The following is a 13795-nucleotide window of genomic DNA, read 5'->3' on the forward strand; positions in this document are numbered from 1 at the left end:
TTTGTTATTCAAAGAGTTTGGTATAACACATGAGGCAGAGTAACTATATATAGAGGCAGGATGAACGTAGGAAAGAGCAGAGTGTAGGAACACGTACATTGGGAGTGCTGCTGTGTTGAAGGGTTATTAATTTAAAACATTGAGCATTTAAGAGGTTAGGTGGACACTGCTTAAGCAACCAAAGGTAAGTAAACTATAGGTAATAAATATATGTTTACATGATAGTTTCCTCAGTAAATCTCAAGTGTAAATGGGAAAGAGGAAAATTATTAGATGTTTTATCTGTACATTTTTTTTATACCTGTACAGACATTTATACTATAGCCACGGGGGTAGGGCTCACGAGCGATAAATATTATCCGAGACTTGGGCAACGTTTGTGGGTTGGGGGAAGACCTCGATACAAGCCTGAGTACAGTATAGACATCCTGTCCCTGACAATGGGATTATCTATGGAATAATAACAAAAATGAATAATTTAACTATTGTAACCCTAATGTGGTTTTCTTGGGAACCCCTCGGTAGCTTCCTGTATCTATCTCGCTGAGATTGATCCATACTACAAGTTACATCAGTCGTGAGAGTTTGTTTGACTTACCAGAGACCAGAGTTAGAACCTGTGAACCAGTGAAGGAAACCAGTGAAGGAAGGTTGCACACTATCAACCCCATTAAAAGCTGAAAAAATTGCTGACCCGGAGAGCATGCAAAGATCTTTTACCACTAGAATCCAAACAAACATTCAAATTATTGAGACTGCTAAAAATGTTAGATCTGTGTTCCCTAGAGTGCAGGTGGGAGAGATACATTGTAATTTACACTTGTAAAATATTAGAAGGACTGGTTCCAAATCTGCAGGCAGAAATAACACCACATGAACCAGAAGGCATGGCAGGATGTGCCCAAATAGCCCCACTTAAAAGTAGAGGTGCATTAGGCATGCTGAGAGAGAACTTGACCAACATCGAAGACCCCAAGACTTTTTATCTTTCCCTACACATAAGGGGCAAAACTGGCAGACGTTTTGCAGTGTTCAAAAGAGAACCTGACATGCACCTTCAAAGGATACCTGATTAACCAGGCTGTTACTCGTATATCAGGCTGCAAACATCCGCATCGAACAGCCTGGTTGATCAGACTAGCAGCCAGGAGGCCTGGCCTGAGACCGGGCCGCAGTGACGTTGATTCCTGGAATCATGAACAGGTAGGCAGGTAGTCAGTCTTACTTATATATTCCATTTTATTTTGTGTTATTGACACATTGACTTTATTAATGCCTTTATATGGTTATTCTTGTGAATGGGTTTATATTGTTCAAACAAAGTATTTGTTCTTATAGGTGTTATATCCACATTGGATGGAATGTTACTTTCGGTAATATTTTAATGTCTTTCATATCAAATTTATGAATTTTTCCTTTAGATTTTGAATTCCAGCTCTGAAAGTCATTCAGTTTATATTTTTGTAATTAAAATCTTTTACATTATTATATTTGCTACTCCTTAACACTTTTGCTGGCCCAGCGGGGCACCCAAATCGCACCTGGAAGGTAGGCAGAGCATTCCCGGTTAGCACACAACTCAATGTTAAACTCATTCACCCACAATGTTTATACTTAATAAGCCATTGCAAAAATTTGTGCATGACACCGTTTACGTCATCCTGCATACTCCGTATTTTGGTTTTATGACGTAATATTCGGCATTAGGCAGCGAAAGTGTTAATTACAGCTTAGAGGTGAATATAAGTAATCCCTCCATTAGCATATCAGATTCTCTCATCCGTGGATGGTCAGGTATGAGTAAACGGTGGAGTGTATGCATAATTACACACTCATCCAATCCGCATCGCGTGTTTGAATTTCTACACTGTATTTCAAATTTCATCTTCAGTGGTACACTCATTCTTACACCATTGTTTTCTGTGGGGAATAAATGAGGGGAGGGGGAAAGGATGAGAAGGAAAATTAGGAGTATTAGCAATATTTGACAAAAAGGAAAATATCAAAAGAATTTTGTTTGTTCTCATTGTAATTATTGTACTGTATTGAATTGTCATTTGACACAATTTGTCTATGCAAATATAAGACTGTCAGGGAGACAAACTCTAACATGGATTTCATTTCACAGTTAAATTTTGTACTGTATTACTGTATTTATACATTTTTTTGGTACAGAATTGTTTGAAAGAAAATACAGTTAATGGGTTTTAGTTAAATTGAAATGCCTGTGCAGACTGTTTCCCTCCGCCTCCCCTCACACTTTGTGTTTGTTCCTTCCAGGGCGAGAATGTCTTGGGGAAGAAACAGGAGGCCGGGAGGCGGACAGGGGATCAGGGAGTGAGGATAGTGAGGAGGAAAATAAGGACTGTGATAGAGCTAAAATAAGTATATCAAAGAGAGGCATAGTAAAAGTACAGGGATATAGTAGTCTGAGACAGAGACAAATAATGAAGAGAGTTCGTAAAGGTGGAGACGACCGTTGGCTCAGAGGATCTTACAGCTGCCCCAAGTGTGACAAAGTCTTTACCACTAAGCTTAAAATGGAGCGTCACCATCAGCACATACATCTAGGCATTGCTCCATGGACTGGAAGCCACTTGTGTAAAGAATGTGGCAAAACATTTACTCAAAAAGTTGGATTGAGGGTTCACCGGATGCACAAGCACGGTGATCCTAAACAGTTTCCTTGTCATCTGTGTCACTATGAAGCTGTAACAAAGGCCAAACTAGCAAGACATTTGAAGAGTCATTCAGATGATAGAATTTATTCTTGTGAATATTGTGGTATGGCACTAAAAACTACTGACACCTACAAAAATCACATGGCCCTACATACAAATGAAGGTAGATACCAGTGTAATGTATGTAAAAAGGCCTTTCATCACAAACAGTACTATGATGATCACTATAGAAGTCACTTTGATGTGCGAGACTACAGGTGTGATATATGCCAAACTGCATTTAAGACAAATAAATCATTACGGACACACATAAGAGGAGTTCATCTGAATGACAAGCGTATTATATGTGATATATGTGGGGCAAGATTTATGACCAATTACAATCTGAGGGGTCACATGAAGAAGCATACACGTGCTGACCGTACAAATGCAAAATACCAATGTCAGTTTTGTTCATATAAATTTTACAGTGATGCTGGGTTAAGTAGTCATAAACGCATTGTGCATTCACAAGAGTACCAGCCACTTCAAATTAAGGTAGAATCAGAAGCTCGTCCAGCTTCAGTAGCTTCAGTCATGTACAATAGAAGAAAGTCCAAGTCACTTCCAATGGAAGAAATTGAAAAAGAGCAAATGATGTACACTGCTGATGTGGAACACATAATCGAAGAGGGAGGGACCGAGGTCGTAGCTTACCAGACTGAGCGTTCACTGTTAGTCGAGGAAGATTGTGTTGAAGCCATTGAGGCTGTTGTTGAAGATAATGGTGAAGAGCAACCCAGACAGCATGTTAGCATCATATATGTATATCACTGTAACTATTGTGGCTCCATGTTCACATCTCAAGACCTCCTTACTGCCCATATTAAGACATCTCACAAAGAATGAATATTTAAGCCTTGGTACTCTTATCTGTATCAGATACTGTATGTAAATATTGAAATACATATTACTAGTATGTTTGTCCATATCTTTTATGGCATATTCATGATATTCACAAGTTCAATGCCTGTAAAAATGTCTAATTTTGTATGTAATTTTTTTATTTTAAGCCTTCAATGCTGTAACACTATACAGTACAGTATTTTATTTATTTAAAGATATCATTATTTCTGTAGGAACTTTATAAAAGCAATATGTATTAACAATGCATTTTATTTGTTACTTTTTAATTTTAACATACATGCATGGATGATGAAAGGATCATATATGGGTGTAACAATCTGTGTATATAAAGTGGGAAGTGAAGTGAGAAAAATGTACTATGATGGTGGAAGAGTACAGTACATGGGTATTAAAATGCAGCCGCCATCTTTTTGTGATAAGTAGTACAGTATTTTGTGCATAATGCACATTGATAATAAGAATATCATAAATGTCCAGTAGTGGTAAAAGCCCTGTTTATAATTATTTATGGCTATGTAACAAAAGATTTTGGGTGGTACTGTATACACTCGGTTCTCCAAAGTCTGCTTAACCAAATATTTGAGTTGTCTGGCCAAAATCGGCTCCAGATAATTTTCTGCCAAACTTAACCATATTCAAGCAGAAATGCAAAGAATTTGAGATTTGGCTATTTAATGCAGACTGGCACAAAGTTGTAAGTCAAGTCCAGATAAATTTCTGGCAAAATTTTGCCGTATCTGGACAGAAATCCAGTTGACTGGAGGTTAGGTTATGTAAATTTTCAAGAAATACACATTTCAAGGTCTTCAGTATCAAACAAGAAGACAAACTACAACAAGGTAAGCTGAAGTTTCTGTTTTAAATTAATTTTGTATTAATAGTGTAAGTGGAAATTTGAATTATGTTGATTGTGATACAAGAAATTCTGGATATTGTAATTTTGAACTTCCCATGTAAGAATTCTGCTAATCCTGATGTCTGGCTTATCCCGTGAGGGGTCCTTCCCCATATAATCAAGATAAGTAAGCTTAATCATTATATTCAAAGAGTATGATGATTTTTGATTAGTATTGTTTGATTACAGCAGTCGAATGTTAGAAATGGTATGATAATGATGTGATAGGTTGAGACGAGGATGCTTGCTACAAACTGTTGTAGTCAGGTAGGACATGGTGCTGAAGGTGGCCAAAAGCAGAGAGCTTGGGTGAGGCCAACGATGCAGAGCTCGAAGGAGGGAGAGAACAGAAAGCTCGAGTAAGGCCTGGATTGGCTGTCTGCTCTGGAGGGAGGCGTATAGTATCTGGTGAGAGTTGGAACCAGACTGACGTTTGAATCTTCAACCATGTTATAGTGGCGCCCATCTGACTTTGTGCTGGACCTAGTTTGTTTTTTTATTTGGCAAGCTGATCATTCTTGGCCCGATGAGAAGCTCCAGGTTACTTCTGGTTACCCTAAGTGATTTGTGGAAACCTTGGGGATTTGTTACAGATGTCATTAATGGCGAGTGATTATGATTGCAGGTGCCATTAGCAGTTATGGAGATTATTGGGAACTTTTGATTGCTTAGAATAAATTTTCTTAGTATGTGAAATAGCTTGGGGATAATTAAATTGGCTGCCACATTATATCTAATGTGGATGCTACAGCCACATATAAAACCAAACCAAGTTGGTCATGTTAGAGAATAAAGTGACAATAACGTGGCTGAAAATGATGCGTTTCGATCCTTCTTGGACCTTTATCGTGTCATAAAAATTTGATAAGGGTCCAGGATGAGCAGAAAACATCACCACTTTCATTTCATATATGTAATTACCTAAGTGTAGTTACAAGGTGGGTGCTATGCACATGGTGTCCTGTCTTCCTAGTACTCTTTGTCATACAACACTTTGAAACTACTGATGGTTTTGGCATTCACCATCTTTTCACATATTCCAACCATCTACCAATCTGTTTGCAAAAGTGAGCTTTCAAACGTTTTTTTGGCAGCTTTGTTTCCTAAGTTTGAATCTTGGCCCGCTTATTCTTTAAGTTGTTGGTTACAAGAATTCTTCTTCTTCAATTTTGTTGATTCCTGTTGTTATTTTGTTCTAGCTTCTCAACATAGCTTTTGTTTCTTGGTTCTGGAAGCTGTTCAGTTGCATGTCTTTGCTCATATTCAAGTTTATTAATGTGATTCTAGAGATATGGGCACCCTACACCCATTGCACATTTCAACTTTGGTCTCACAAGTCATGAACGATTTCTTTAATATTTTGCCATCCATGTATTTAAAGGCAATTATGAAGTTAGGAAGCATAGCATAGGCTCCTCATACAATGTTTTTATGTGGTCCTCTTGTGACAGTTTTCTTTCTAGAATCACCCCTAGATCTTTTTATCAGAATACTTCAAAACTTTTTCACATAATTTGTAGGTTGTATAGGGCCTATTTTTTCCTATTAAGCATTCCATAAAGTGGCATTTTTTCACATTAACCCTCTCGCTGCGCAACTGTTAGTGTCAATAGCTGTCAATCCCGGTTCACAAGAAAAAATAAAAAAAAAATAAAAAAAATTGCCTTTAATATTGTTTAAATGCATTCCTTGATCATGGGGGAAAAATTGTCTGTGACATATTCTGGCAGTGACGAGGTGAGGAAGTGTGGCATGATGCAGGCATTGAGAGAGTAGTGCTCTAGAGGCCCTTGAAACACAAACCGTAACTGTCTCTATTTTCTGCTTGTTACAACTTGTAATAAAGTTCTTACATCTTGGGTTAATGTGTTTATGATGTATTAGAACATTGTTACAATTAAAACTTGTTCAAACGTTGTACCAACGTCGTAGTTTCAGTGTGTGTGTTTGGAGGGGGCAGTCTGCTCCAGCCAAGCCATGTGGCAGGAGCTGCCACAAACATATTATTACTTAATTATTTCAAGGTGTCTGATTGTTTTTCTATTTTTTTGCAGTAATATTATTCAATAGTGTGCAATGTGATAAATTTATATAATAATGTGTGGACCATCACTGTACTAAAAAATATGGTATGCATATTAGTGATACAATTATTATTGTCTCAGAACAATAAAACAGTGTTTTTGATGTTATTACACTGCATATATACACTATATCTACACAGTGGTACCTTGGTTTACGGCTGCCCTAGATTACAATTTGTTTGGTATATGACATCAAATTCCTTGTAAAATTTGACTTGTATTCCAAGGCAAACATTGTACACCAACGTTTGTTGATACTTGTATAGGTCGAGCGAGCTCGTGGTTCTGCTAGACGCAGGCGAGGCACGCTCAGTTTATCAGTGTCTCCTACTTAGTGATGACCACGCTTGAATTCTTTGTAAAGAATTTCATGGTTTTTCTGCTTTTTTTTTGGTTTCTGAACAGTAAAATTTTTATTTTATATCACACTATGGGTCCCAAGAAAATCAATTGTAAAGTTCAAGCAAAGAAAATAGTTGTGTGGATGACGATAGAGGAAAAACAAGAGATCGTTCATAGTGAATGAATGTGATGTCTCACTACAGACAAGTGTTAAAATGTAGGGAAAACAAGTGTCTTTAGACAGATTCTTAGTAAGACAAGCAAGCAGTTAGCCACAACCAGGTCCTAGTGGTATGCCTGCAATGTCATCACTGCCTGATGTTATGATGGAAGGGGATTTCCCCTTTCAAACACTAACACCTCTCCTCCTCACCGTCTTCCATACACTAACTGGAATCCTCAATAAAGGACTCCACGTTGGATTATAAACACTCCATGTTGAGGGGAGGGTTTGTGCACTCATCCTTGAAGTGCGAAGAACTACAAGGTTGGATATAACAACAATAACCTCGGATTGTGATGTTTCGAAGCTCGAAAACTGTAACAAATGTAAACGAAGCCATCATGATTGTTAAAGATGTACAGGTTCTGTAAGTGGATGAGTAGATGCTTGATGATTCCTGGAGGTCGTCTGGAGCGATCTTAAGGAGTGTTATGGCCGTAAACAGAATATTCCTTCATCTCAAACTGTCTGTACAATAATGGGTTCTTGTTCACTTGAATAACAATATGAATGCATGTTGGGTGAATGGTTAAAGGCAGAGTTGTTGGCGTGCGGGCCGCTGCTAGCACCAGTCTTAGCAATCAAAGTTATCTCAAGATAAGCCTCACCCGTGTAGAACTCTTCAACAGGTAACCTGGGACAACAGGTATCCTATAGGATGAACAATCCAATCTAATACAGCATACATAGATGCGATAAAGCCCATAAATTATTAGGATCATCTCAAAGCTCTCCAAATGTACTCGCTAGAAAGGAGACGAGAGAGAGATATAAAATAATAATCACGTGGAAAATACTGGTGGGCCAGGTCCCAAATCTATACAGCAAAATAACAACATACTGGAGTGAACAATATGGAAGAAAATGTGGAATAGAACCAGTAAAGAGCAGGGGTGCCATAGGCACAATCAGAAAACACTGTATAAACATGAGAGCTGCACGGTTGTTCAACATCCTCCTAGTGAGTATAAAAAATATTGCCGGAACAACCGTGGACATCTTCAAGAGAAATGTAAATACTGTAGTTTTCTTCAAGAAATGTCAGACCAATCAAACTGTGGGCCTGCGGGCCGCTCCAAGCAACAGCCTGCTGGACCAAGCTCTCACAAGTCAAGCCTGGTCTCGGGCCGAGCTTGGGAAGTAGAAGAATTCCAGAAACTCATCAAGCAGATAGGTTCCAATTAATATTTCCCTTGTAGAGTATGGAAAATATTAGGATATGAATGGTAACTCATTCAATATGGCTCTGATCACATTTTAAGAATTTTCATAGATAAATTAAATATTTTGGAGAATCAGTTGTAGCAGTACAGTACAGTATATTTATTGTGTTTTAACAAATGTATCATGCAAACGCCTTTTGAAGGTCTCTCCAGCTGCAAGGAGTTTCTAGCTACAATGAATTAGGTCATGGTCAAATATGGTTCACCAAATTAAAGTTCCACTGTACTGCATTTGCAAGTTGGCCTGTGCCAAGATTTTCTTGAAATCCATCCCTAGTGGCTTGTGAGGACTTGATATTGCAGCATTTATATGCCTTCATGCTGAGAGCTTGTAATTTCCTATGCCAAGTCTGTTTTTACTTCCTTTATATTATGGGAAGATTTGTGCATGTAAGAATATCTAGTAAGGTTTGAGTGTGCTCCGAGTTCTTTTTAAATAATCATACTGAAAAAATGCCATTGGCCTGCCATTGGTAATTGCCTTCAAAAGTACATTTTGTCCCAACTGGCCTTACTTAACTCAGTAAGATTGATATTAGGATGAGTACACTAATATATCTGGCCCCAGGCCGGTAGAAGAACTCCCAAAAAACCCTCCAGGTATGTTCCAGGTATATATGTAGGTAGTATGTATAACTATATAGAGTATAAGTGTTTGCTGTCAGACGTTTCTTTTTCTGCACTATAATATTAAAACTACATTCCTTATGTTATGATGCTATTGTACAAAATATCATTTTATTATTTACTTATTACTTGTTTGTATATTTAAGAAATTATAGTGGAGTGAGTAATCATTTTTATGTAGTCCTTAGTTAAATATAGAACCCCATCCAGGTTAGTAAATAGACTTAAAGAAGTCTATTTACTAGAGAACATGTAAATATTGCCACCAGGTATCTTTAATTAGAACATATACTGTAATTGGGAAAACAAAAATGTGTTATTTTTTTAAACGCTGCTACTGTATGTACATGTTTATTTTTATGCATGCAAACCATTGTTTGCTTGCAAACTAAGTACTGTATTTAAAAGTGCCTGTTGGGTAGAGCGTGCCCTGCTGGTGTCTCAACCTATCCATCAAGTGCCCACCCCATCCTCTGTCTGACGGCCGCCTCTCATTGCAGAACAGACGCTGGCGGCTGGAGAGGCTGGGGCAGGGATAGGGAGCAGCAGCAAGGCCGATGTGGAAGGTTCTGTTGACCCCGAGACTCCTACAAAACGTAAAACACTTGGGCGACGTCGGCGCCCAGAAGGAGATACAAGGTGGATACGACGGGAGCATCCCTGCCATGAATGTGACATGGTATTTAGTACCCAACGAAAATTTGACTTACACTTCAGTCACATTCACTTGGGTGTAGCACCTTGGCAAGGTGAACATACTTGTGCAGACTGTGGAAAAACTTTCACACAAAAAATTAGTTTGAAAGTACATCGCATGTTCAAGCACGGTGCACCACGCCGTTATCAGTGTACAAAATGTACGTATGAAGGACCTACTAAAGAATACCTGAAGCGGCATATGAAAGTGCACACTGACGAGAGACAATTTATTTGTCCAGAATGTGGTAAAGGTCTAAAAACAGCAGAATCGTATAGAAATCACTTGGTCATCCATACAAATGAAGGTCGTTTTTTCTGTGAAGTGTGTAGTAAAGCTTATAATCACAAAGGTGCATATGAAGACCATCAACGCAGTCATCAAGACGATCGAGACTATGCTTGTAATTATTGTGGAGCTGCCTTCAAAGCCTATAAACATGTGGCACGACATATTCGTGCTGTTCATCTCAATGATAAGCGATTCATTTGTGATGTGTGTGGTGCTCAACACATGACAGGTTTTAACCTCAAGGGACATATAAAAAAGCATGGAGATATTTCAGATTTGCCTTATGTGCATCAGTGTACTACCTGTGATGCAAAATTTAGAGGGTCTGAGGGATTGAAAACACACATGCGCATGGAGCACAAAATTGTTAGCAGTAGTGGAGAACAAAACAAAATGCCAGAGGAAAAAATCATTACACCGCATCCTACACGTCGCCCCGTCCGCTTTCAGTACTCTCGCATATCGAACAGCATGCTTGGAGAAGGCTCCTCAAAGACATACCACCCACAATCTGATTTAGAGACAATATATATTGATGGAGATACTTTTGTAGTGTGTGATGAAAAAGCATCTGATGTGGTGTATGAAGTGTATAGCACAAGCTCTGAGGAGCACAATACAGATCCTCTTGTTTCTTCAGATGAAGCTGGAGGTCAGCGTATTATTAATGTTTTTCCATGCTCAATCTGCCACACCATGTTTACATCAGAGACTTTACTCTATCAGCACCAAAGTCAAGTTCATCCGAGTCATATAAGGAAACCTGCTTCTTCTAAATAACCCTCTTTATCCATGATCTGCACTCAATGAGGTTTGAAGCATTAATTATCTTTGTGTAATGCCCTCCATAATATGAGACATGAATTTTGACAGTTTAATTAATATTTAAGGAATTAAATTCGATCTAGTCTGGAAATAAACTGGTCATTAGTAGACCTCAGTCAAGATTAAAAATGATGTCCATTTGTTAGTGTATGCAGATTCCATAAGCTTAAATATTGCAAGGAACGAAGTGACCATATACAGTACTGTATTTTTAGTACATGTGAAGAATAAGTCGTCCCGAGTGGTGTCTACTTGGATTGTGTGTGTTTATGCATGTTTTCAAGTTATGCAGTTAATAATCACTGCACAAAATCAGTTGCTAGTTGAAACCTTATTTATTCAATATATTTTCAATAATTAATAATTGTGCTACTGAGCATCTGTTAGTACCTTTGCTTATTTCTATTGTTTTCTCTACTTTTAACTATCTTCTATGATTTCTTGTTTCTACTTGGCTCATTGTGTATGCTGTCTAAGGGTTAAAGTGTTCATGTTTTGACTGTCAGTTGAAAGACAACCAATCCAACATGCAGTTCACTTCAGCACATACTTTGAGCACTTCTGATGGATTTATGGCAATTGAAAACATGGGAATAATTCAACAGTAGGATTCTTTTTAATATAAGATTCTGTAACTGAATGAATAATTATGTATAATAATATATAATGACCCATGAAAAGGTATTCATTATTTATTATTGAAAAATGTACATCAGTCTAATGAATGGTATGATACATGCAACAACAAAAATGTTAAATATACACAGTGAACATTAACATGCAAAATGTAATTTTTACTTATGGTAATGGAGGACTTACTGCAGAGAATTTATATTTGCTTTTAAACTACCTTTGAGAGGATCACCTCAGTTTTGTCACTGGTCTTCAGTCCAAATGATTAGATGACAGATTTAGCATATTTGGGCTTTCTCACTGTCACTTGGTAATGTTATCGGTGACATGCAGAGAGATGAGAACTCTGATTTCTCAAAGTTTCTCTTAACATCACTCGCATCAGAGTGGCTATAATTTGTCAGTGCAGTATAGCACGTAAATGTAAATTTACTCCCAAATTGCAAGGATGTGCAACATTGGGATAAAGTGAGTCAAATGAAATATGAAGAAACGAGAGAGATGAGTGCACACCTGGGACTTAAGAGGTGACTAAAGGAGCCATGCACTGTATCTTCCCAGCATGTCGGTGCTCTATAGGTACAGTAGTACAAAAATAATTATGCATTTCGAGATTATTCATGAGTTGAAACTATACTGGCATAGATTTATTAATTATAGAGTATGTTTGTGAACATCATATTCAATAAATATAACACTCTCTTGTGTGTATAATTGCCTATTTGTGTTTATCATTTTGTGGTTTATATACTAAATCTCAAGCCCCATGATGTTTAATTACCTAAGTGTCCAGGATGGAGCAAATGTTGTCGCTTTCCTTCTTTTCGTATATGCTTACCTATCGGTTACTATGGGGTAGTGAGATCTAGCTCTTTATACCCCGCCTCATAGCCACTTCTAACTGACACACTGGTTATCTCTCCGAACATTAACATCTTTATTATATTTTTTCTTAAAGTTGTGGATGAAATTGGCTTCAACAACTTCTTCCTTCAGTGTATTCTGCTTGCCGACCACCCATACAGGAAACAATAACTTCAATGCATCTCTTCACCTCAATTGCACGTCCAGTTTCCCTGATGTTTCCTTGTCCTACCTCTGTTTTATTTGAAATAAGCTTTCTTTGTCCACTTTGTCTATTTCCCTCAAAATCCTTTATGTAGTTATCATATCCCCTTTTCTTCTCTCTAAGATTGTGAGGGCGAGTTCTCTCAACCTATCCTCATAACTGAGGCCTCTCAATTCTGACTAGTTGTAAACCTCTGAACTTTTCTCAAGTTTCTTTTTATGCTTCATAAAGAGGTTTTATGCTCGTGCAGCATACTCGAGTAATGGTCTGAAAGAGGCATTGTGTATGGACTGGAAAGCCTCCTTGTTTGGATTCTTTAATGGTTTGTTTATGTTTACTAACATCCTATATACTGTTGATGTTATCTGTCTACATGTGTGGGTTGGATATTAATTTTCAGCCATGTTATGGTTACTTTTTCTCTAAATAAGTTGATACTAGTTGAGAGACTAAATAAGTCTCTCTAGTTGATATGTTTCCAATTGAAAATCTCCCAAGATAAATAATTTAGTGCTGTCCCAGTTTGCCTTAGGAGTGCCCCTTTTAGGATGGATATTAGCCCATCCTGTTTCTTATTGAGATCTTCCCTCTGTTTATTGTTTTCCCGGAGTACTATATGTTAATATGATAACTGTGCTAAGTTAAGGGAGGGACCACTCTTTAAGTTTTTGATTTTGAACAATAGTTTGTCTTTCACAACTTGTACATTATGTGGGTTTTGTGGTGTTCTCAGTTACCCTGATGTGGTCCTTCATCAAAATAGCTGCACTACCATCTGTATTTTTTCCCATCTTCTCTTCATACAGTGTAGCTCTGCAAATGCCATCTCATTTAAAATCTTTTCTTCCAGTTTGTTACAGTTAAAGCAATAATGGCTGGGTTAATGTTACGTGTCACATCCTTTAATTTTGAATTTTGGATCTTATTCCATCAATAGCTGTATAAAATTCAACACATTTGTATTATGTTTTATCACTTTCAGACTCAGAAATAATTATTCCTACTTGAATTTGACCATATTATATACCACTTCACTGGTTTCCTCAGTTCTATTAATTTGTTAAAAATACTGTATACAGTATATATATATATTAATAATAATAGTTTCTCACATCCTCATTCCTGTTATGATTTAGCACTTTAACTCAAGATTTTTTCAGTGTCTTGTAATCATCTTTGGAAAGGTCCTTTCCGAGTGTTTAACATTTTGTAGTTCTTATGTTGCTTTTTTTGAAACACTTCGTCTACATTGACGCTTCCGCTTACGGATGCCCCTATTTACAAACTTTTCGGGTTATG

The 13795-nt window shown here is 37.5% G+C and overlaps 1 protein-coding gene across 5 annotated transcripts in view; it reads left to right on the forward strand.

The window, feature by feature from the left end:
- LOC123775358 (uncharacterized) overlaps nt 1-13795 on the forward strand; it is a 49384-nt gene that overhangs the window by 20104 nt on the left and 15485 nt on the right. Inside the window, exon 14 of one of the 5 annotated variants that reach the window (XM_045770494.2) lies at nt 9482-12128. The exons of 3 other annotated variants lie outside the window; for them this stretch is intronic. In XM_045770494.2, coding sequence (XP_045626450.1) covers nt 9482-10749 — 1268 coding nt within the window. In that variant the 3' untranslated portion in view covers nt 10750-12128. Of the gene's footprint in view, nt 1-2280; nt 3827-9481; nt 12129-13795 lie in introns of those variants that run through there. One more of the 5 variants, XM_045770490.2, reaches the window with a different exon arrangement.

This window comes from Procambarus clarkii, chromosome 70 (assembly GCF_040958095.1).
Source record: "Procambarus clarkii isolate CNS0578487 chromosome 70, FALCON_Pclarkii_2.0, whole genome shotgun sequence".
NCBI classification, from domain to species: domain Eukaryota; kingdom Metazoa; phylum Arthropoda; class Malacostraca; order Decapoda; family Cambaridae; genus Procambarus; species Procambarus clarkii.